We start from the raw sequence: 22,453 nt of genomic DNA, 5'->3' as shown, positions 1-22,453 counted from the left end.
GAAAATTCAATGGAAGAAATATGCCAAAGAAAGGGAATACACATATGCAGACGACATTTGGTGATAAGTGAACGTGTACACCACATTTTATTAAAGGATCCATGTGAGCGCATATATTAGACCATATCGGATTATCCGGGGTGTATATAAATGAACTTCCTTATAAAAATATAAAGGACTATTAAAAAAGTTGAGAATTCATAACTAACTGTGAAATGATTCATTTCCAATTATCAAATGTCTATTGTATCTCATTTCCAATGTCACATCTGAAATATCGTAGATTATTTCAGTGCTTGTTTGAAGAATTCGTGACTCTTCTCGGTGGGGGTAGCTCAGTTATATCGCCGTGCTTCTTGTGTGTCTTTAAATGCTGTGATAAATTGTCGCTTCTACTGAACTTCTTATCACAAAACTGACAGTGGAAAGGTCTTTCCGTCGAGTGAACAGAACGTACATGTCTTTTCAAGTGTTCGCTACGGCGGAAGGTCTTATTACATTGATCACATTTGAAAGGCTTTTCTTCTTCATCCATCGGAGAGGTAGATTTAGGGCCCTTTGATTTGGACATGCTGGACCGTTTCTTCTTCGTGGTTGTCGACTGTGCACTTGTGGGGAGAACATTTGATTCAGAGTAAACATTAAGAGTTTGGACATCAGGTTGGCTTGATCCAATAAGGGCTTCAGGGTTTGTAATGGGTAAATTGAGTTTAAAATTCAAACCAGCTCTATCAAGGCCTAACGAAGTTTGGCTCGTGGAAATTTGAGTCTCTAGTAGTGGATCGTTGTTCAACAATTGTGGAGAAATAAATCGTCCACTTGATGAAGTTTCCGTAGGATTCTGTGATGCAACTTGGGTTGACCTATTCAATGCAGATTTTCTTCTGAGCCTTAAAGCATCTTCATGATCTTCTGGATCTTCTTCATCATCGGATATTATAGCATTTTCCCAAGAAAGTCCATTGCGCGTCATGTCTCCATATAGCTTCGATATAACATCTTGGTTACCATCCAAAAGTGACATTGAATATCGTTGCTTACCAACTCTATTATGTGCTTCCTGATTTGATGAATTGCTTCTCTTGACATTCGATTGTGTAAAGGAACCAGTCCTTAACTTGTTAGTGTTTATGTTACTGCCGTTGCTAGGCAGGTTGGATTGTGTCATATTATAAGCATTCAATAGTTGAGTGAGCTCGTTATCAATCTTAAACGCACTATGGCGTTGCTGTGACTGTTGCTGCTGGTGCTGCTGGCGCTGTTGTATCTGTTGGCGGTGCATTTGTGATTGCAGCTGAGCCTGTTGTTGCTGTTGTTGCAGTTGCTGTTGCAGATGTTGTCTTCCCTTATTTTTGAAACTCATTAAGTCAAACAACTCCGAATTGTTATCTTGCTGAACTTGAGAATTACTACTTTGGTTTTGGTTAGAGGAAATAGGATTACCTGAACCCAAATTCCAAAAGTCCACCTGGTGAGAAATAGAACCTCTTGAATGTGCAGGGTATGCTATATTGCCGTTTACAACCTCACTCATCCGTCTTCTATCGTCTGAGGTAGGGTTTGGTGATACTGTCACGTCGTCCAATAGCAACGGATTTTCATTAAGTTGGTTCAACTCTCCATGATCTTCGGCTTCAGCATCAGCACCACTGTCCATAAACAACGAATCGGAATGTGTAACTTCAAAGCTATTATGTCCATTGTTTGTATTATTGTTTGTAGAGTAGGACTCCTTGTTGAGTAAGTAGGGATTAATATACTGTTCTTCGGAATGACTCAGATCAATTTGGTTCAAAAACTCCTGTATAGAGTTCGAATTTAACGAGTTACCAACGGTAGAGTTTTTCCTGGAGCTTATATCGGCCACCTGCGGCGACAGGGTACCGACAGACATTACTGAGGGTTCTATATTGGGAGAATAGTTCAGTGTATTGTTCCTTGAGCTATGATTAGAAATCTTTTGAGAATTAGGGTAGCTATCGACGGGACTCCCACTAAGAGCTATTCCGTTACTATTCCCGCTCAATTCAGACCCCGTATGGTATTCCGTCGATTTCTGCCGGTCCTCAAACCCCAGCCGTGGTTCTGCCGACTGAACAACCTCGGAATACGTTGTTTTATCATCTAGCATTGCCAAGAAGTCATTCAATTCTGTCGGCGTACTTCCCATGTTGTTTTGCAGCGTTTCCCTCTTAACATTCCTAACAGCAGGCGGTGTGCTGCCCGTACTTTCGTTCCTCCGTGTATAGCCAAGTGTTGGCTCAGTTGCAACTTTATCACCGTAATTTGTCGATACCGAATCGTTTCTTATATCTAATGAATTCTCTGAAGTATAAGAGCCTCGGTTTCCAGACTCATACCGACCCAGAGCCATTTTTTTTCCTCCGGACAGTACGTTTGTTTATTTAGTATCGTAATTATCACAATGATACCAAGCTAATTGATAAGTAAATCCGTCTTCCTCTACCCTTTATTTGCCTTTGCAAAATGGGTTATCTCTCACTTAAAAACTTATTTTATAATCACATTTTTAAATAGTTTAATTAAGTCAATCAGTTGTCTGAAGTAAGTCAGAATTCAGAGAATTTCGACCCAATATTTAGTACTGTAAATACATAACAAAAAATAAGCCACACAAAGCCATAGATAAAGACGACGCTGTAGGTTGTGAGGGCAGATTACATGGACTCATGACCGGTTGAACCTTGATAGTCCAGTTTACAACGCCTACGCAACCTTTGTATCCGATTATGTGCCACTATACACTCTATACATTCGTACACCACATACTGAACGGCAAAAACAAACCATGATTAATCGGCCTGGACTTCTTGTCACAGTTTTCCCGTTCGAATATCCAGAACGGTTTTTTTTTTGTCAAAGTAACAAAGGAATCTAATCATGTACTTTGGTATGGTGATAGTCTATGGATATTGTTGACTATGTTCAATGGGTTTGAAATATCGGTTCATTCGTTGGTACTTCGTGGCCAGGTATAGAGAATCAGTATTGTGAAGCATTATTCTTGCTATCGTGTTTCATTTAACTTGTTTAGGGCTTACTGAACTACTCTTATTTTATTATTATGCAAGGAGGAATTCGTCGCGGTAACGATTTGTTACCTCGCTATAATACACAGGGCCATGGCAGGTCTAAGGGCGGATGGCTTACAACGCCAATGAAGAAGATCATAGTCTACTTGATGCTTCTGTCTACTGTTTTCGTAATAGTTCAAACGATAAGGCTTGGGAAAGACGATGAACATGTTGAATACGAGCTTGATCGTGCCGTTGGATCGAGTGGGATTAACAGGGACGCGTTAGAATCTCAAATGGATGCGGCAGATGCTCTTTTAGAAAAAGCAGGTTCTGTGGCAGGTTCCGTAGCAGGCAAAGATATGGTTGCTCCTGGAGTGGCTGTTGGAGCTGCTGCAGGCTCTACTGAAGGCTCTGTGGGTTCAGTTGCCAGCAATAATAAAGAAGAGAAGAAAGAGAAGTTCAATGATGAGCTAGTTTCACCACAAGATCTATCCGATAGTGCTCCAGTAGCAGCTAAAAATTCGCAAAATTCGAGAAACAACGTTGGCAATGATGTTAAAGCTGACAAACAGGGTACCAAGGGTATAGATAAGAAAGCACAGGAAATCAAAGAAGCAGCTCCTTACAAAAAGGACGAATAACTAATGATTTAGAAATTTCTTCCGTGCATTCCGTCATCGTGCATCTGTGGGCATACTGAGCTGGAGTGATTATCATTACTAAATCTCGCTTACTGCTGCCACAATATACACTTACATACGCATATATCCATACTGATATTAAATAAAGATATTGATTGCCTTTTCAAAAACCGGCTTAGAGACGAGAAAAAAGAGAGACGTGTGTCAGGAACACCAAGCTCAGAATCTGATGTTGTGTTGAATAGCATCCTTCCTCTCTTGCCATAGGGTCTTACCACTGCAAGCGCATACTTCTTTGTCATTTTCCCAAATACCAGCACTGCGTGCTATCACACCGCCAAACGAAATATCATTATCCTTGTTCACATTATGCTCCGGATCGGTGGTAACAACAAATGATCTTCCAATTAATTCCCATACATGGACTGGTGCTGAAACGAAAGAACTGCCACTGAAAGAATTAGGTATAGAATCACTTGGTGAAGTACAATCTATGGGCTGGTCGAACTTATAGATCGGATCCCCTGTGCTTTTCACACCTTCGCTCAGATCACCACTGGCTCTCACAGAGGCGTAATACAGACCAGGCTTCTCAACTCCATTCAAGTTTATATCGAAGAACGTTTTCTTCTGAGCTACCTCGACAATTCTAACTAGTCCCTTGACAGTATTTTCAAAAGGGCCAGTCGTGTATTGTCCCAAGATAGACACAGCAGCACTATTCGGTTTACCTGTACCTCTTATGATCCCATCACGCCCGCAATTTTTTAACGCATTGATAATTGCACTTGGGGCAGCATGGCCCTCCACGTTCATAAGATTATCCTTAATATCAAATGTCACATTCTTAATTCCATTCACATCTTTCAAGCATTTTTGGATATCGTTAGTACACGACTCACAATGCATTTCAACTGCATATGTGGCCTCAAAATCGTTCTCATCTGTACCAGACATTTTATTTTTTGAATTCTAGCTGATTGGATTTGCACTTATGTTACTTTATAATATTCTAAGTGAATCGTTTATCGTCTAACTCTTAATAATCCAAGTCTTGCTCGTTTCTTAGTAATTCAAATTTCTTGAACTTTCCTTTATTTTTTTTACACAATTAGCCATCCGGAGACATGCTAAACACACAATACACCAAATAGAGATTAAGGCAGTCATCGTAAACGGTAAATTGTAGTAACTATTTATGTTCCATTCGCTGTGTATGAATTGATTTTATAACTATTTAGTTGGAGGTAATTATTAAATACACAAGATTGAAATCAGGCATTATTATAATCACAGTGCAGAGGTTCGTCACCGGTGTTGCGGAGATAATCAGAAACCAAACCTTTTCTTGGTATATATGTATGCAAAATATGCTGCGACAACCATGAAGGAAGCAATTGACACAAACCACGTTAAAGAATTTGTTCCCTGACCAGGAACAAGCACGTTCATACCCCATAAACCTGTTATGATATTCATGGGCAACACGACGGTACCCAATATAGTGATTTTGCCTAGGACATCATTCATGTCGTTGTTGACTTTTGTCATATCGATGTTGATTTGGGCCAAATAATTCGAATGAGATCTGCTCAAGAGTTTTTCGTAGTGATTTAGAGAAGATACCATTGTAATGATATGATCTTGAATATCACCCAAATACATCCCGATCTCTGACCTGGGTGCAACTTCCCATTGTTCATTACATCTTTTGGCGAAACCTTTGATCACATCAGCTTTGGATCCTAATAGACGAACTATACCCATGACTTTCTTGCGGCATTCCCCTATTCTTCTTAACATATCACCCTTCTTCTTCCAACCAATAATGTTCTTGGCATTCAACGTTGAAGAAGATGAGGAGGAGGATCTTGTACTTGCAGTTGACGAACTGCCCTTAGTTAGTCTCGAGAATGTGGTATTTTTCGAAGCTCTATCAAAATGATACAGGCTATTATCATCGTCATCCGAGTCAGATTCTGAATCCGATCCTGAATCCGAGTCACTTGAATCAGTGGTGTGATGCATGTTTAATATGGCATCTTCGATATCATACACTTCATCCTCTATGAGCTCGATCATAGGTGCAAAAGCATCGGTGATATCATCGATTAAAGCGTACGCAATCCAATCTGCTGTAACATTCAAATAATCTTTTAACAATCTTGCTCTTCTTCTAACGTTGATGGGATGAGGCGTTGGAGCAAAATGGAAAGTGAGCACTCCAGTCCGAAACACTAGAATATACACATTTAGTGGTTCTAATTCACCTGCACGAGGCTTTCGACGATCACCAGATTTCCGCTTATACTTTTCAATTTCTTCTTTCTCCTTTCTCGCCTTTCTCTTAACACTAGAGTTGGAAGAGCTGATCGTTTTGCACGCAGACGACCTGCGTTTTCTCTTGAACAAATTTTTAATCCAACCGCCTTGTGGGGATCCATCATCAGAGTCACTGGATTCGGAATCTGATTGTTTTTGTTGCTGTTGTTGTTTCTTCCTCCTGATGTGTCTTTCAGCGACAATATCAAAACTTCTAAAACAAACCAAATAATAATCTTTAAAGAGCTCAACCTTTTCACGAACCTCACCTAAGAAGATATCTTCAGTAGTCAAAGGATGAATACCGAAAGCTTTACTCAAAACCTTCATTTCTTCTTCCGTGGGGTTAAGAACATCAAGCCAAAATGGACTCACATCATCAAAGTCCAAAGTCGATGGAGCAGAGTTTTTTGGGGGTAAAGTTGAGCTTGTAAGATTCGCAACACCTGTACTGATGCCTGCTCCTGGAGTGACCTCTCTTGTATCAGCATTAGAGGACATTGCTTGATGGCCATAAACTGATCCAACGAACAATTCGTCAAATTTTTGACCGGGTTGCAACAATCCCGAAATTGTAGGAGAGTGAATAGTTGAATCCAAGTCTTCTCTAAAGTATGTGAACCTGAAAATTTCTGGATTATTTGATATAATGTGTGGGGGATACTGAATATTCCTTCCAACAAGGAGATCATTTCTTCTAGAATCCGTAAAAGGCCTGCTTTCACTAAACTTTGAATTTGACCTAACAGATGCAGCCTTGGAATTTGATCCATGTGGCTGTTTAGCGTTACCGGGGGCTTGGTTCGAGATTGCAGCACTAGAAAGCCCAGGTAGGTTAAGATTACCCCGCTTTAAATGCCATGGTGTCAACTTCTTTGGTCTTAGCCTCCCATTCTTCAAATGTTCTGTCTCGTTGACCCTAGTATTTCCTAGCTCTGGGACGTCAATATTGGTTATTATTGGCCTCGTAAAAGTTAGACCGTTGGCTTGACCCTGTTGTGAATCTAAGTTGCCAGTATTTTGAGCTCCAAATGAGACCAACCTTTCCTCATCCGAGTAATCATGGTCAAAATCGTCCTCATCATACTGGAAATGAAAATTCTCCGTATCCCTTATCGCTTCTCTTCTTAATCTTTCTATCTCTTCTTGTGAAAATTCTTCCAAAACCGACACATCAGGCCAAACTTTAGAACCTTCTTCTGTTTCGTCATCTATTGGTAGACAAACGTCATCCAAAGAACTCGAATCGCTTGTTCCTCGAGAAGAAGGCTGTGAATTGTACTCGTCTTCAGACGAACCCTTCGATACAGAGCTTGGTCTTGAAGTTAAACTTGAAGGTGATCTGTTTTTCCTATTAACATGCTCCATTAACGCATCCATATCGATAACCACATCATTTCGATTATTCAACGAGCCATAGTTCCCTGCCGAGGTTGATCTATTGAGTGGCGTGGAATGAGGCCCAATATTAGAAGGTCTCCTTCTTGCTCCCGAACCCTGAGATGATATAACTTTGGAGGTCGATTGGGTTTTTCTGCTTGCAGATCCTTGATTGAACGGATCACTAAAAGAAGGTCTTGAGGGCTTCTTTTTCATAGAAGACGATGATTGATCCAAAACGGCAAGAGATGGCCTATGATCGATGTATGATCCTGAAAACTGGGACTCATAAGAACCATGAGACTTTCTTGAATTTGACGTTTGAAAGACGTTTTCTTCTGTCTCATCCTCGTCGTCATCTGTATCGTGTAACAATCCCATCGAATCGGATTTATCGACTTTCACCCGGTAAGGAGACTGTACATCTGCATTCTGAAACACGGAACGTCTCCTGGTCCGCTTAGCTTTCGTCTCCGGAGAGCCTAGTAAGGGCACCTGATCCTTTTTATCTGGCATCACGCCGTTATCAATCTACTAAAATGAGAGTGGTGTGTTTTAAGGGTCCTTGAATTTCTTGATATAAATGGAAAATCAAACGTTAACTCTCACAATTAAACCGAAAAGAGCGTGCTAGTGTAAAATCCTTCTCCTTACACTCTTGCTAGCATGCCTGATAAATCAAAATTGGAATATTGATAGATACACACTCAAACAGAAACGTTCTATGCCATTGACTTTCCTTTCCATTTAATTCATATTATCTGAAATGAAATTATCAGGTAGTTTGATCTTTCAGAAATAAACAGTTTGATTTAGGTTTGATATATTTTTCTTTTCTTTGCTATAGCTTTCCGCTTTCGATCTAGAAGAGGAGCTTCGTCCGGGTAACTGATGACAATAGCATCAACCTTCTAAACGTGTAGACTGCCAAACAAGTAAATAAGAAATTAAGCAAGTGTGCATATACTTAGTGGTATATATTTATGTAAAGATCGTAGGCTTAAGAATGGTAAAAAAAGAGGAAAGCACTTTCGGAATCTCGTCTGATTTAATCTAATCAGCTTCGGAGATATCTTCATCTGAGTGACCGTTTTGAGGGTCCTGTGACAATGCCTTGGCCAGATCGCTTTCCATAGTATTATCGCCATCTTCTTCTTCTACAGCAGGTGCTGAACGAGGCAGTTTCCCCAGATGATCATCCAGTCTTGGATTGCTGCTGGCAGAGGTGGAAGCTCTTGTCGTAGTGGCTATAGAATCGGTGTTCACTGTCTCGAACTGTGCCTCATCTTCATCTTTGATGTTTGCGTCATCAGATGCATCGTCCTGTTGTTCTTCTTTCACAGCGTTCACGTTTGTGGGTACGACAATTCCACCCATAGTATTAGCTCGATCCTCCTTTTCTCTTTGCAGCTCCTTTTCTTTCTTCAGCTTTTCCCTTTCCTTTTCCTTCTCCTTCTCCTTCTCCTTCTTGAGCTTGTCCTTCTTCTGCTTCTTCTCAAGTAACGAATCCATCTCTGGTCTATCCGTTAAGGATCTAGAAGACCCTAAATCAATCAAACAGTTCTCGATTTCACTTCTGTGCCTAATCAATTGATCGTACTGCTCCTCCGTTAGCGATATACCTTTCTTACCAGGTCTCATGTCTCCAGACGATTGGTCCAGATAGTACTCACGAATATCAATCAAATTGATATTTTTGAAACGACGAATCGTTACTCTCTTGTTCTTACCAAGTTCAAAGCCTCGATCATTGCTCATGATACTGTCAATTCTTCTTTTGAATGGCATGCTGGGCAATGTTTCTCCTAGTAAATTTTACCACTACTATCTCTTGAATACACAACTTTGTCTGCTGATTATGCTAATCACAATAGAAACTGTTTGCTGCTGTTGGAAGAACTTTTGAGTCTTGTGATTGCTCTAGCTCAAATCTTTGCCTCCAATAGTAATTTCTAAACTGCTCAACTGAGATAAAAACAAACTGGTCTCTATAGAAATACAAAATAGATATACACTCACATAAGTAACAATCCACCGAACACTCTCAAATATTAATTTTTATCTAATACCGTTCATTCGTTCCATCACTCATGAAAACTTTTGTGTGTTGTTTGTTCTGATGATAATACTTCTAACCAGTTTTCGTTTTATCCCATGTTGACATTCAAGAAAAGAAAGAAATCTGAGAAAAAGGTAAAACTGTGGTTGAGCGAACTGCAGGTTTCGAATAGAAATCGAATTTAACTGGCATGCGCCTGGTAATTGATAACATTGAAGTAGGTCAGACCTATATATAGATACAATTTATACTTTAGCATCGACCTGTCATACCCGTGAAATTAAAGATGGTCGTTAAGCAGGTTGAGAGGTTCGGTGGATTACCACAGCTGGTTTTAGGAGGAGCAACTTTAAATACTCAATACAATGATAATCCATACTCGATTCCCGTTGTTGATATGCTAAAGTTCGCCTTCGCTAATGGAATCAACGCTATTGATACATCACCATACTATGGTCCCAGTGAGATAATATATGGTGAAGCGTTGGAATCTATTCAGGAACAATGGCCAAGGAACTCGTACCAAATATGCACCAAAGTTGGTAGAATTCAACTTGATGACTTTGATTACTCGAAGGAGCATGTGAGAAGCAGTGTTTTGAGATCATGTGAAAGGTTGAAGACAAATTACTTGGATGTGTTATATCTACATGACATTGAGTTTGTCGAAGAGGATATGATCTTGGAGGCTCTCACTGAAATGAGAAAGTTGAAAGATGAAGGAATCGTCTTGAGAATTGGTATCAGTGGGTACCCTGTCGATTTCTTATATCAAATTGCTAAGAAATGTAAGGATATCAAACGCATTGGTTCATTGGACAACATTTTATCGTATTGTAACCTCAACTTACAAAATCTTATACTAGAGCAGTATTACGATAAATTCATCGAAGAATGTCAAGTGAAAACCGTTGCCAACGGATCCATCCTTTCAATGTCTCTATTGACCAGTGGTGAAACTAAGTCTTTCCATCCATGCTCACAGGAACTACGTCATAGGAGTAGTGAGGCCGCCAAGTACCTGTTGAAAGAGGGCGTTGAAATTGCTGACCTGGCAACAAAGTATGCCATCTTCCAATGGTTGAACCGCGGACCTACAGTTCTGGGATGCAGTAACGTCGTTGAAGTAGAACATGCCTTAAGAAATTATAAAGAGGTTATAGATAATGATGGGTTAACTACAGAAGAGAATCAATTAGTGACACATGTCCAAGAAAGCATTTTCAAAGAATTGATGAATTCGACATGGGAATCCGGTATTCGTGGTCGTTAATAATGGATTTTTTTGTTTCGTGCTTTATAGTTAAGTAAAAGTTCGTACATTGTTTCATATCAATCGTTTTTCTTCTCTGAGGCTGGCTGAGGATCCTTATCCTTAATAGTGGCATCGAAGTGTTCGTTTAGATTGTTTATTTGAATCTTTAACGCCTTCAAAGATACTTTCTTTGATTCCAACTCCTTTTGTAGTGCGGTTAATTGGGGAGATGCGACTTCTTTCTCCTTGGCTTTGTTCTTATCCTTCTCATCTTGCTTGTTTTCAACTGCAGGTACAGAGTTCAGTTCCCTAATTAGAGTCTCGTATTTTACCAAACGGGTTAATAAGTTCAATAAGACAGGAATACAAATAGTAAAGTATAGAATGAACCCCGAAATGTATACGTTTCTTTGATTGTAAGCCCTTGTAGTCAATGTCTTCAACGAACTAGCCACATCTTGTGGTTTCTCTGCGTGAGAGAACACTGGGAGCTGTGCACGTTTCCATGAGTCAATGAACAGTAGCATCACTAAACAACTTAATATAGCCACCACAGTTCTAAATTGAGGACCTGATAAAAAATTATCAGAGAAAACCACTAATCTTTTCCTTATCTGATAATGCAAGGGCATAACTATCATGAACATGAAAGCCATTTGGGCCACAAGAAGTATGAACAACACAGAGAAATAGATTGACATTTTAAAGTTTCTGATTACAATTTGGTACCTCCAATTATAATTCAAATATTCGATGAGACAACCAACCACTGAAAAGAATCCTAATTTTACCGTTGCTTTGACTGATTAAAGTTTGTCGAATATGTAACTGTGTTCTTAAATAGTACCTTAAAAAAAAAGTATCGAAGATCAAAAAATAGAACCAAAGCAATGTAAAAGTACCAATCATAAAAAAAAAAAAAGATTAAACCGACAGGTGCGTCAGTTTTCCATAACGAAGAACAAAGTAACGACAGAATAAATAAAAAAAAATAAAACTGGCGCTACCTGGGTAGGGTATGTTTAATAACCGTTCATTAAATTAGTACAAAATTGAAGAATATATAAAAATCTCAGTATTTAACCGCACGAGTCCGACGTTCAGCAAGCTTTTGGTCAATTTTTGCTTCAATGGTGTAGACCCTGTCTTCTTTCCTTGGCAAAGATTTGGTCAATTTTTGAATCTTTGTAGGCCCATTGCAAGGCACCAGCACCAGCACCAAGTAGTACAGTGACACCTCCTAGGGTAGCAAACCACTTTCCGGTAGACATACTGTGTGAAGAAGCGTCCGCAGAAGCTTGGGATAGTCTGACGGCGGATCTGTGGAAAGCTCTAACTAAAGTTGGGTTCATTGTAGTATATTGATTATTATTTGTCCTGTGTGAAGTGATGCGACAGTAAACAGTTTGTTGTCCTGATTGTAGCTTGGGACAGTTTTGAAGGGAAATTAGGATATACGATTAACAGGTACAAAAGAAGGGAAAGCGCTAAGGTTTCAAGAAGAATTTAACGGCATATATAATCAGTCTTTATATAGTCATTCCTTTTGGAGTTGCATCTGAAAAGTGATGATACTTTGCACGTCCCTGGGGTATCAGCGTATAATTATTATTTGCCGGTATTCCAAGTATAGATTGAATTCAAATCATACCAATTGAAATGGAAATCTCACCATATTTTCAGCTATTCTCTGATTTCCACTGTTTATCTTGTGGAAGTATATCCTCTTCCAATGGTGTGAGATAACAATCAAAATGTGGTACCGGCTGGGGACTCCAGAAAGTATGACAATCACCCGCATACGGAAAGTAATAGAAACACTTTCCTGTTTTCTGTACATATTTCCCGATAATTCCAAACCCCAATATCATCTACGGTGTCCCTATTTCTCCTAATGTTCCTTCCTATGGCTTATTATAGAACAGCGAAAATCTCTGCTGATTTTTATGCTTAGATAAGCAATAGTCGTGGTATTGGTGGCACCACCATAACCCCATGTACCATCACCCACACACCACACGCGTCGTTTTACTCTGTACTGAATTGGACGATATCCGGGTAACTTTTATGAGGCGCCTGGTGTCACGTGTAACGTACACTGTGACATTTTGGTCTCTGCTCTTCACTAATCACTCCCTTATCTCATATTATGCCTCTTTTGAGTAATTCTACACGACACACAGTCGAAAAGGAGGTCCGGCCAGTTCTCAAAACACTACGTCCGGATATTGACAATGCTATGAATGGTAAGGCAACAGAAGAATATAATAAGGATAAGTAAGTGCCTAAACACTCGCCACATATATCGTTGATCGTCGTAGATGTGTCCTATAGCGGCGGGATGCAATTAACACCTTGTCAACAAAAGGAATCCCTAGTATCCTGCTGTACCTAAGAAAAAGGTGTCATCTACATCTATATCTACGGTAACATTATACTCAGAATCTCCTTGAAGAGAAAAAAACCAACTTCTGCAGTTGACGAAACTTTGATACATAGTACATCATCACCATAGTACATTTGAGAGCCAACTAAACTTTACCTCCAGATAATCCACTGGTCATAAGAAAATGTGTCCTTGTGTTTGAGCATAATATCTCTCTCCCTCTCTTTATTTACAGTTAGCTCCATAATTTTTTTATATTTTTCGCTGCTTAAAAATACTGACTTCTACTGTTTATCTCGCTTAGTCTGTATATGTGTGCGTTTTTTTTTCTCGCAAGAATAAAGAATTATAGAATAAAGAACAAAGAATATAGAGTTGGTGTTTTTGCCTGATAGTTTACACAGGTGTTTTACTGTTTAGGGAAGTGCACAGCATTGAAAAGTTTTTGTTATTTAGTAACCTCATTAAGTTAATTAGATACTTCCACTTACCATTCCCAGGTCGCACTAGTACTTGTACTGTTGATATATTTTTTCTCTCAATTATAGAATAATCAGACTGTGGAAATAACAAAACAGGTATAAACAGTGTTTCTCATTTAGAAAGTACCGAAACAAAAAAAAAATCAGCTGCAAGTGCCCGTGATGTCGGATTCAGAAGTTAAAGACGACAGTGTCACGAAAGAAACCAAGGAAAGGAGAAAAATTGAGATCAAATTCATTCAGGATAAGACCAGGCGTCATATCACCTTTTCGAAGCGGAAACATGGTATTATGAAGAAGGCATATGAGTTATCTGTGTTAACAGGTACTCAGGTTCTTCTTTTGGTTGTTTCTGAAACCGGTCTAGTTTATACGTTCACTACACCAAAGTTCCAACCCATTGTTACACAACCTGAGGGCAAGAATTTAATTCAAGCGTGTTTGAATGCACCAGAGGAAGACGATGAGGATGATGACGATGAGGAGGAAGATGAAGATGAAGATGATGAACATAACGTGCAACACGATCATGGCGGCGATGTTGGTGGTCAGCCACACTCCACAGTACCTACCTCGGTCCAATTGCCAGGTGGTGGACATTCCCACGGCCTTCTGCCCCAGCAACAACAACAGCAGCAGCAGCAGCAGCAACAACAGCAACAACAGCAACAGCAACAACGTTTGGCGCTCCAACAGCAGGGCCAAAATTCACAACAGCAACAACAACCCCAATCCGTACAGCACCAGCAACCTCAGGTTCAAGGCACGGGCCAAACTCCGAATTTCACTAATGCTTCTTATTTAAACCCAGACCATGCTGCCGCCTACGAACAATACTTCAACGGCGTTAACTCTCAACATGGCCAGTTTTGAACTTAAGGGATTTCTTAACTGGAATTCTGTGAAACACTGACCACTTCAAAGAAATGGCACAGAAAGACATGAAAAGAGCTGAAAACCATATGAATCTAATTAACTACTTTGAAGCAAACTTTTGTTCTGTTATATTTTCGTTGTTGTTATCAGTTAATTTATGCCTGTCTACGTGTTGTGAGCTAACTGTTTTTTTACATCCTTTTTTTCTACTACTTTCCTTCCTGGATCTTATTATTCTCAAATTGACTGGTTCAGTGGCACTAGAAACAACTGTTCAAGATATCTGTATCCACCTTCTCTTTCCTTGATGACTTGTCATCGAAAATGTTCGAATTGTAGATCGGCCGTCGATCTCCCGATTCTCTGGTTGAATTGAAAGATCAAAGAAGCGTGCAGGGCGGAGACGAAACTAAACTAAACTCAAATGAAATAGAAATAGGATACAATACAAATTGACTTTAAGTTTAATTCAATTACTACCGATACGACATGTCAGAGATCTGTGACTCTTACACATTTCCTGGCTATCAGAGGCTGTACAAATTTTAATTATCCAAGCGCAACTGATGAAAAACTCTCATACCACTTGACTTTTTAACCCTTTTCCTTTTCCTTTTATTAATTTTTTTTTACATTCTATGGACTCTCAGAAATGATATAAGACTTTGAAGGACAAGCTTTCCTTTTACTATATCATTATCTCTATGCCTAATTCTTCTCTCTTCCTATTTTCTTAATAAATAACCCGTTTCCTCTGGACCCTTTTCTCCTATCGTTTGTAGGTTTTCTCCGAGAAGAATTATCGTTTGTGACAGTTCTATATATATATATGTATTTGTACATTTTCTTTTCTTCGCTGGTGTATACTAAAACTTATTTCAGTTATAAATTAAGGTTTACTATTCTTATGGTTAGCGTAGCAAATAATCAGTCTTGGATGGTAAGGTTCATTATTGCTTGGCTATTTGCATGTGATATAATGTTTTTGCCTTAGAAGCTTTATTTTCAATGATTTTTAAACACGAAATCGTAAATTTCAGGTTACTTAACTGCTACTGTGAAATGCGATTTCTTTAAGGATTGTGGAATATCTAGGTATTCAACCCTTGGTGTTTCAAGTATCTGCTAGGTATACTTCAATAGCGAAAACTGTGCATTTCATAATGGTGTCAAAAATGTTGCAACCTACGGATATTGTAATTGCAAAAGTAAAAGGTTATCCACCATGGCCAGCGATGGTTATACCGTTTGAGATAATACCTCAGCAAATTCTTACGAAAAATAGATCCAAGCTTCCAGATGAATCAGACCAAGATTCAGATAGTGCTGAGAATATTGAATATTCACCTGTGCTTACTTTTAAGAAATTTACTCGTGAGTTAACCAATTATTGCGTGAAGTTTTTTCATGATGATTCCTACATTTGGTTAAACCCACGTAATTTGCATGAGTTGACACTACCACAGATCGAGGCTTTCTTATCTAAAGTTAACAGTAAGACTTCGAAAAATTTGGTCCATGCCTATGAAATGGCTAAACAAGGTTTGACTACCGGTATTGACGTGTGGGAGTTTGTGGAGTATGGATCCAGTGGGAAACCAGATGATGATGACTACACAGAAGGCGAAAATGACGAAGACGAAGATGATTACGTGGAAAATGTTGACTCTGAGGGAAGTTCGAAGAGGAGACCAACTCGAAGCAGTTCTAGGACGAAGGCAAAGAAGCCGAAACCAGCCCCAAGAAGGTCAACAAGATCTAATACGAAAACAACAGATGATGATAAAAATAAGGATAAACATAGAGACACAGATATTATTGATGAGAGTGACATCTCGGAAGACCTGGATGAAGAAAGCCCCTCAGTACCAAAGTCAAGGTCAAAGGTCACAACCAAAGGTAAGGCCAAAGCTGCAACGAAAAAAAGTACTAAAGCTGTCCTACCAAAAGCAAAAACTAAGCCAGTTATATATCATTACGAAGATGATGTCGATTGGAAGATTGTGGGGTTAGGGCCCCAGGACTTAGAATTAGATTCCCACCCACCTTTTGCGACAAAGCTAATTACCAAAAAAAATCTTGAGATCCATAATGATTTGAAATTAGAGTTGAAAGACAGATTGTCTGCTGCTAACAAAATGCTTATAGAATATATTTTGGATAAAAACGATGATCCAGACTTAATTCATTTAATTTCGGATGAACTAGCCATGTGTCTCTCTTTGAAAGGAAAGCATAACGAATTATGGACAATGTTTTTATCAAATCCAGAGTTCCTATTAAACTATCGGGTTCTTCTCAATTTGAAAAAGCAAGCTCTTCAAGAATCAAATGTTTTGGGTAAGTTTTTGGAAGCATACGAAGAAATTTTTGATCATCCATTCCAATTTGATACTTCATCATGGTCTTCAGATGCACAGATAATCAAACCAGAGCCTGATAAAAATGAGCCCAATCCAGAGTCACCCCAAGTCACTGCAGCTGGGTAGTGGTCTTCATTTTAAAGAGTTTTAACAACGTAGCTTGTATATCAGCCACGCTTTCCGACTTGATTAATTAAGCTTTTAGCATATTTGACTGTTTATATTTCGGGTGGCCTTGGTTGTGCTCTTCTCCATAATATAGTGGTTATGCACTGCAGCGTGGTAAGGAGAATATGTAAAAAAAAATAATGAACTACTTTCAATTCTCTTCTGGAGGTCACTCAACAGATGACTGATAAACGTATCAGAAAGACGTTTAAATGAGAGGGACATTCACTGGAGTCATCTCCATCAATACATATTCTTCTGCGTTACGTCGACTCAAGATATATTGCACTTACTTTACTCAAAAGGAAACACAAGTATGGTTTTATCGAAGACTCACTCAATAAACATATTTCATAATGGAATTTACCATGGCGTCTTCTTGAGATATGGGTTCATGGCTATTCAACACATGACGGCTTGATTCCTGAGGGGAGGCGAGGTGCCACGAGGAGGCGGGGCAGTATCCACCTCGTGAAATTGTGTCACTGCATTTGGTGTAAGATTCTTATGGTTTGTGTCGTAAGATAGGCTTAAGCCAGGCATCCTGTAGGTCATGTGAGCTATCCAACGCTCGGCAGAGTTCCAAGACGTCAGTGACTGGGCATATGGATCCTGTGGTATCCAGAAGGGAAGGCCTAGATGGATCAAAGAGGGTCACGTGACAATATTTAGTGAAATTGGAATAGGCAGAAGCTGCGCATGACGAGTGGCTCATGAGACTATCAGTTACCATGAAAAAGTCCGACGGACAACTGAGTATGAGTTGAGTATTAGGGCTGAGTTAAGTTGCAACCTTTTGAGAGGTTGGATGCAACAAGAAGGAGCAAGACGCATATGCTCAAGGATCTAACTATGTATATTCTTATATCAAATTCAGTACTTGTTTGGTCTCTACGATCCCTCATCAGGCGATTAATGTTGTTGATACTGGTATTTCCAGTCACGTGTTGTTATTTCAAGATCTTTGGTATCTGATGAATCCATAGTGTTTATTAGCTATATATCTAGTAATGTATGTTGATGCACCTGGTGATCTGGCATGACTGTGTTGATCGTCATTGTACAGATCCAATGCCTCCTTATATAATAACTCAGATTGGTTGATGATGTATCAACTAGAAACAATCCTTACGTATCATCTTGGTACTTAACCGCCTATTACATTGGTAGTTACCCGATCATAGTTTATGATCCGTTTCAACAATTAATCAATCAGTATCATCCAAAGCATATCACAACAAATCTTGTATCCTGCGCCATCTTAGTATAGGGGTTATTACACATCGTTGTGGCCGATGAAACCCAGGTTCGATTCCTGGAGGTGGCATCTATTATTTTTATTGTTTTGTATTGATCTTCAGAAGAATTAGTATGTTGATCTTAATATCAACACCGCATTATACCTCACCTAATATCCATTCACATATTCCACCGTGACAATGCAATTTCCATGTGTTATTGTGATTCTTTCGAAAATATTTTTTCAACTGCAGCCTAAAACTAGTATATATATATATATATATAAGATGTAATATGATGATGTAATCTACAAGATTGAAGTGTGCTATTCATACAACAGGTTCTTCAGTAACAAAGCACCAGGAACCTGTTTCAGGATCATAGGATTCAAATTGGGCCTCTTTCATTGATTTCAAATTCTCTATATGTTTTTTCAATATCGGATGAGTCGGATCTTTGATTGGCTTTCCGGAGGATTTATCTTTAGGGTAACAACCAACCAATGTGATTTTTGCAGGGAGATTCAAACCTTGACCTTTTTCTGGTTTATCACCAATATACGAGACGGTGCAACATCTATTTTCGAAGATTACAAGTTTACCACATAGCGAAGGTAGTGGAATTAAAGATAAATCTACTGGCTTCAAAAATTCAATCTTTCCATAATCATCATGACCAATAACAAGGTTTTCGACCTTGCGAGCGTCCATTAAAGTTAGAGATTCTAGGGTTTCAAAGGAGGGGGATATGTAATAACCATTTTCAGTAAATGAAATGTCATCCTCCACTAACTTGCTTTTATGGAAAACTTTACGTTTTTTATCCGTATCGATAATGATGGAAGTTTCTCTCTCGGGAGAAAGATCAGGATGCTTGGAAACAGGTGTTTCTTGGATTTTGCTAAAAATATCATTATTCTCTTTCTGTTCCATTTTCTTTTGTGGTCCGTCGTCAGTATTGAAGATTATGAATTTCAATTCACCAGATGAGGTATCATCTTCTTCCATCTTTTGGCGATTGATGATAAGGTTTTTGAAAGACTTTTTGTCTGGATTAAAGAGGAGTTCTCCGGTAGTTAAAATAGCCTCATCAGTAGATGCAGTGAAAATTGAAGAATCCATAGGCTTTCTTGTTAGAGCAGTCGAACTAGTGTCTTCCTCCTTGGGTTTTGATAGTTTTAGATGAATTTTAACCTTTCTGGAGTTCGGTTCCGACTTTTTAGAGTCAAACAAGGGTTTTGGAAGCAGCTTGTATGCTGCGGAGAGGGAGTTCTTTTTCTTCAAGTCTGCAGAAACCATTGTGGCACTAGGCTTAGTTGGTTGAGTAATGGAATTAGGAATAGAGATAACACGGGAGAATAGCTCATCCGTACCATATGGATTGGAGTTCGCTTGTGCTGCTTGCTGCTGGTTTTGCATTTGTTGGTTTTGTTGCAAGGAAGATGAAGAGAATAAACCACCTGTATTTGCATTACCAGAAGTGTTGTTTTGTGATCCAAATAATCCTGTCGAACCAGTATTTGCTGGCTTATTCGCAGAAAATAAACTTCCGCCACCAATTGATGAGGCATTGTTCGTGTTTGTTGCGCCAAAAGGTGCAGTTCCGGCAGGTTTTCCACCGAATAATCCACCTCCAGTGGTACTACTCAAACCACCTGTTGGTTTAGTGCCGAAAAGGCCACCAGATGTTGACGCACTATCAGCTGGTTTGGCACCAAATAGACCACCAGTAGCCGTATTCTGCTGTTGTGTGTTGCCTCCGAATAACCCGCCGTTGGTAGCTCCTAAAGCGTTAGTGCCGGAAGGTTTGGCACCAAAGAGACTACCCGATGATTGACCTTGTTGCTGGTTGTTTTGACCAAATAGACCCCCCGTTGCTGTGTTGTTCTGGTTGTTATTTTGACCAAACAATCCGCTAGATGTATTCTGCTGCTGACTACTTTGGCCAAATAATCCACCAGTAGTTCCTGTTGGTTTTGCACCAAACAATCCTCCGGTGTTGTTTGCCATACTGTTGTTCTGCTGACCAAATAAACCACCGGTGTTAGGTTGCTGTGTTTGTTGGTTCTGATTACCAAATAACCCCCCCGTTGCAGACGGTTGATTACTTTGTCCGAACAATCCGCCAGATTGTTGTTGCTGATTATTTTGACCAAACAGCGCGGAACTACCACCCATTACAGTTTTATTTTGAGCTCCGAATAACCCAGTTGAACCTTGTTGACTTTGGTTGTTTGATCCAAACAGGCCACCGGTAGTTGGCTTCGCACCAAATAATCCTCCGCCCTGTTGATTCATGGAGTTGCTATTTTGTTGTCCGAAAGGACCGCCAGTGCTAGCTGCGTTACTTTGTTGTCCGAATAATCCTGTACTGTTTGTGTTAGATGGTTGTTGCTGTCCAAATAAACCTCCGCCAGTATTGGTGTTGTTTTGTCCAAACAATCCACCCGCCTGAGTATTGTTTACCTGACCGAATGGAGTAGAATTAGCAGCATTTTGTTGACCGAAAGGAGAGGGTCCGTTCTGTGCTTGCTGACCGAATAAACCGCCACCTGTAGTTCCACCTGGTTTTGATCCAAATAATCCACCTGAGGTGTTATTATTCTGACCAAATGCGTTATTGGCGTTACTTTGTTGACCAAAAAGTCCACCAGTATTGGCCGCTGTGGTGTTATTTTGTCCAAACAAACCACCCGGTTGATTGTTGGTGTTTGTTTGGCCGAAAGTGCTCCCAAAGGTGTTTGAACCAGTATTTTGACCAAATGCGTTACCTGGGTTTTGCTGTTGGTTTTGTTGACCAAATAATGAGTTGTTGGCTTGACCAAATGCGGAATTATTATTGGTGGTGTTTTGTCCAAACAGACCTCCAGAGGTAGCCGGTTTGTTTAAACCGAATGGAGAAGAACTTGAAGCAGTATTTTGCCCGAATGGAGAATTATTCTGCTGTTGTCCAAACATGCCAGTTTGCTGTTGCTGCTGTGGTTGGCCAAAGGGAGTGTTATTAGGTTGTGAAAATGCATTTACAGGCTGTTGCTGGCCAAAAGGTGAATTTGCAGGCTGTTGACCAAAGGGAGTTGCGCCACCTGCACTGATGGTATTTTTATTTCCTAAACCAAAAGTGTTGTTAGTACCATTTGTCTGTTGTTGACCGAATGGCGAAGCAATAGCAGAAGCTGTCGGACCTCCAGCAGTGGTGCTAAATTTCCTATTTTGTTGATAATCTTGGAACCTCAACTCTTCAAACGAATAAAGGCTATATTCAGGCATACAAGTAATAGATTGAAACACCGATGGATATCCAGTTGACACATCCTTTTCCGTATAAGGTTGGAATGGCTTGATTCCAGTGCCAGAAGGAGGTCCAGAAGAGAGAACGCCTGTCGCTGTACCACTAGATTGGCTACCACCAAACAGGGATGGTGGGTTCGACAATGAATTACCTGCTGCTGCTCCTGCTGCTGCCCCGCCAAACGGAGAAGTAGTTGTATTTTGCTGTTGTGACATACCGAATGGGGAATTTATAGTTTGCGTAGGGTTTGTATTAGCGCCGCCGGTACCAAACCCACCAAACCCTGATTGCGCGTTGTTGGCAGAGCTGGATCCAAACAGATTGTTTGTGGTTCCACTATGCTGTTGACCGAACGCATTGGTTGTTGACTGAGTTTGTTGGCCAAAAGGAGAAGTACTCGTCTGTCCAAATGCCGGTCGAGAAGCACCAAACATCAGTGGGTCAGGAAATCAAGTGAGGTGACAATTGATGAAAAAGCTGACTAGGAATAAAATAATATGTCCTTCAATGACACAAGTAATCTCTAAGTAGATAATACCAAAGTCGTAGCGTTTTGGTTCAATGGTATTTTTCTGAGAAATAATTTAAAGATGAGTGAGTGTCCTTGTTCTCTGATTGTGAAAGAAGAAACACACTAATCAATTAACGATCTATAAAAAAATTTCCCACTTTACGCACTGTATGAATACTTTTATTGGTCTCAGTTGCTGATAGTATGACTGAAAGACAAATACGACAAATCATATAAGCCGAAACATTGCTTGCATCAACTTAGAAAACGTTAGTTCTTTATCATCAATTAGTTGTTTACTTCAAGGATAAAGAAATTTTCAGAGGTGAGGGATGACCTAAAATCGTATTAAGTGACATAGCGTACGTAGTGATACGTAGTTTTGGGGGATTGTGATGTAGCAGTAATTACTTGAGCACAAGGGAACAGCTGCTAATGCAATTCT

At 39.7% G+C, this 22,453-nt stretch overlaps 11 protein-coding genes and 1 non-coding gene across 12 annotated transcripts, besides 3 other annotated features; 5 read left to right on the top strand and 7 right to left on the bottom strand.

Annotated features, from left to right (window-relative positions):
• Positions 1-289: 289 nt before the first annotated feature.
• On the bottom strand, positions 290-2,374 carry KLLA0_F26961g (C2H2-type zinc finger protein; the record flags this gene model as incomplete). The annotated part of the gene is made up of 1 exon (XM_456279.1): positions 290-2,374. The coding sequence occupies one exon, from the start codon at positions 2,372-2,374 to the stop codon at positions 290-292; it is 2,085 nt and encodes a 694-aa protein (XP_456279.1).
• A 711-nt stretch (positions 2,375-3,085) lies between these two features.
• On the top strand, positions 3,086-3,679 carry KLLA0_F26939g (uncharacterized protein; the record flags this gene model as incomplete). Its single annotated transcript, XM_456278.1, has 1 exon — positions 3,086-3,679. The coding sequence occupies one exon, from the start codon at positions 3,086-3,088 to the stop codon at positions 3,677-3,679; it is 594 nt and encodes a 197-aa protein (XP_456278.1).
• Positions 3,680-3,898: 219 nt separating this feature from the next.
• CCS1 (copper chaperone CCS1) lies at positions 3,899-4,636 on the bottom strand (the record flags this gene model as incomplete). The annotated part of the gene is made up of 1 exon (XM_456277.1): positions 3,899-4,636. The coding sequence occupies one exon, from the start codon at positions 4,634-4,636 to the stop codon at positions 3,899-3,901; it is 738 nt and encodes a 245-aa protein (XP_456277.1).
• Positions 4,637-5,008: 372 nt separating this feature from the next.
• MNR2 (putative Mg(2+) transporter MNR2) lies at positions 5,009-7,897 on the bottom strand (the record flags this gene model as incomplete). Its single annotated transcript, XM_456276.1, has 1 exon — positions 5,009-7,897. The coding sequence occupies one exon, from the start codon at positions 7,895-7,897 to the stop codon at positions 5,009-5,011; it is 2,889 nt and encodes a 962-aa protein (XP_456276.1).
• A 537-nt stretch (positions 7,898-8,434) lies between these two features.
• SUB1 (chromatin-binding transcription coactivator SUB1) lies at positions 8,435-9,169 on the bottom strand (the record flags this gene model as incomplete). The annotated part of the gene is made up of 1 exon (XM_456275.1): positions 8,435-9,169. One exon carries the CDS (start codon positions 9,167-9,169, stop codon positions 8,435-8,437), a length of 735 nt encoding a protein of 244 aa, XP_456275.1.
• A 557-nt stretch (positions 9,170-9,726) lies between these two features.
• On the top strand, positions 9,727-10,713 carry ARA2 (D-arabinose 1-dehydrogenase (NAD(P)(+)) ARA2; the record flags this gene model as incomplete). Its single annotated transcript, XM_456274.1, has 1 exon — positions 9,727-10,713. One exon carries the CDS (start codon positions 9,727-9,729, stop codon positions 10,711-10,713), a length of 987 nt encoding a protein of 328 aa, XP_456274.1.
• Positions 10,714-10,772: 59 nt separating this feature from the next.
• Positions 10,773-11,396, bottom strand: YET2 (Yet2p; the record flags this gene model as incomplete). Its single annotated transcript, XM_456273.1, has 1 exon — positions 10,773-11,396. The coding sequence occupies one exon, from the start codon at positions 11,394-11,396 to the stop codon at positions 10,773-10,775; it is 624 nt and encodes a 207-aa protein (XP_456273.1).
• A 426-nt stretch (positions 11,397-11,822) lies between these two features.
• Positions 11,823-12,047, bottom strand: KLLA0_F26818g (uncharacterized protein; the record flags this gene model as incomplete). The annotated part of the gene is made up of 1 exon (XM_002999394.1): positions 11,823-12,047. The coding sequence occupies one exon, from the start codon at positions 12,045-12,047 to the stop codon at positions 11,823-11,825; it is 225 nt and encodes a 74-aa protein (XP_002999440.1).
• Positions 12,048-13,725: 1,678 nt separating this feature from the next.
• On the top strand, positions 13,726-14,436 carry KLLA0_F26807g (uncharacterized protein; the record flags this gene model as incomplete). The annotated part of the gene is made up of 1 exon (XM_456272.1): positions 13,726-14,436. One exon carries the CDS (start codon positions 13,726-13,728, stop codon positions 14,434-14,436), a length of 711 nt encoding a protein of 236 aa, XP_456272.1.
• Positions 14,437-15,602: 1,166 nt separating this feature from the next.
• Positions 15,603-16,928, top strand: IOC4 (Ioc4p; the record flags this gene model as incomplete). The annotated part of the gene is made up of 1 exon (XM_456270.1): positions 15,603-16,928. The coding sequence occupies one exon, from the start codon at positions 15,603-15,605 to the stop codon at positions 16,926-16,928; it is 1,326 nt and encodes a 441-aa protein (XP_456270.1).
• A 557-nt stretch (positions 16,929-17,485) lies between these two features.
• Positions 17,486-17,881: a long terminal repeat (relic of a solo LTR).
• Positions 17,882-17,886: 5 nt separating this feature from the next.
• Positions 17,887-18,173: a long terminal repeat (solo LTR).
• Positions 18,174-18,210: a long terminal repeat (relic of a solo LTR).
• A 15-nt stretch (positions 18,211-18,225) lies between these two features.
• KLLA0_F26719r lies at positions 18,226-18,297 on the top strand. The gene has a single exon. It is a non-coding gene; the product is annotated as a tRNA-His (tRNA).
• A 241-nt stretch (positions 18,298-18,538) lies between these two features.
• Positions 18,539-21,931, bottom strand: NUP116 (FG-nucleoporin NUP116; the record flags this gene model as incomplete). The annotated part of the gene is made up of 1 exon (XM_456268.1): positions 18,539-21,931. The coding sequence occupies one exon, from the start codon at positions 21,929-21,931 to the stop codon at positions 18,539-18,541; it is 3,393 nt and encodes a 1,130-aa protein (XP_456268.1).
• Between the last annotated feature and the right edge of the window lie 522 nt (positions 21,932-22,453).

Source organism: Kluyveromyces lactis (assembly GCF_000002515.2).
Source record: "Kluyveromyces lactis strain NRRL Y-1140 chromosome F complete sequence".
NCBI lineage: Eukaryota > Fungi > Ascomycota > Saccharomycetes > Saccharomycetales > Saccharomycetaceae > Kluyveromyces > Kluyveromyces lactis.
Note: the sequence above shows the minus strand (reverse complement) of the source record. Positions and strands in the feature narration are given on the sequence as shown.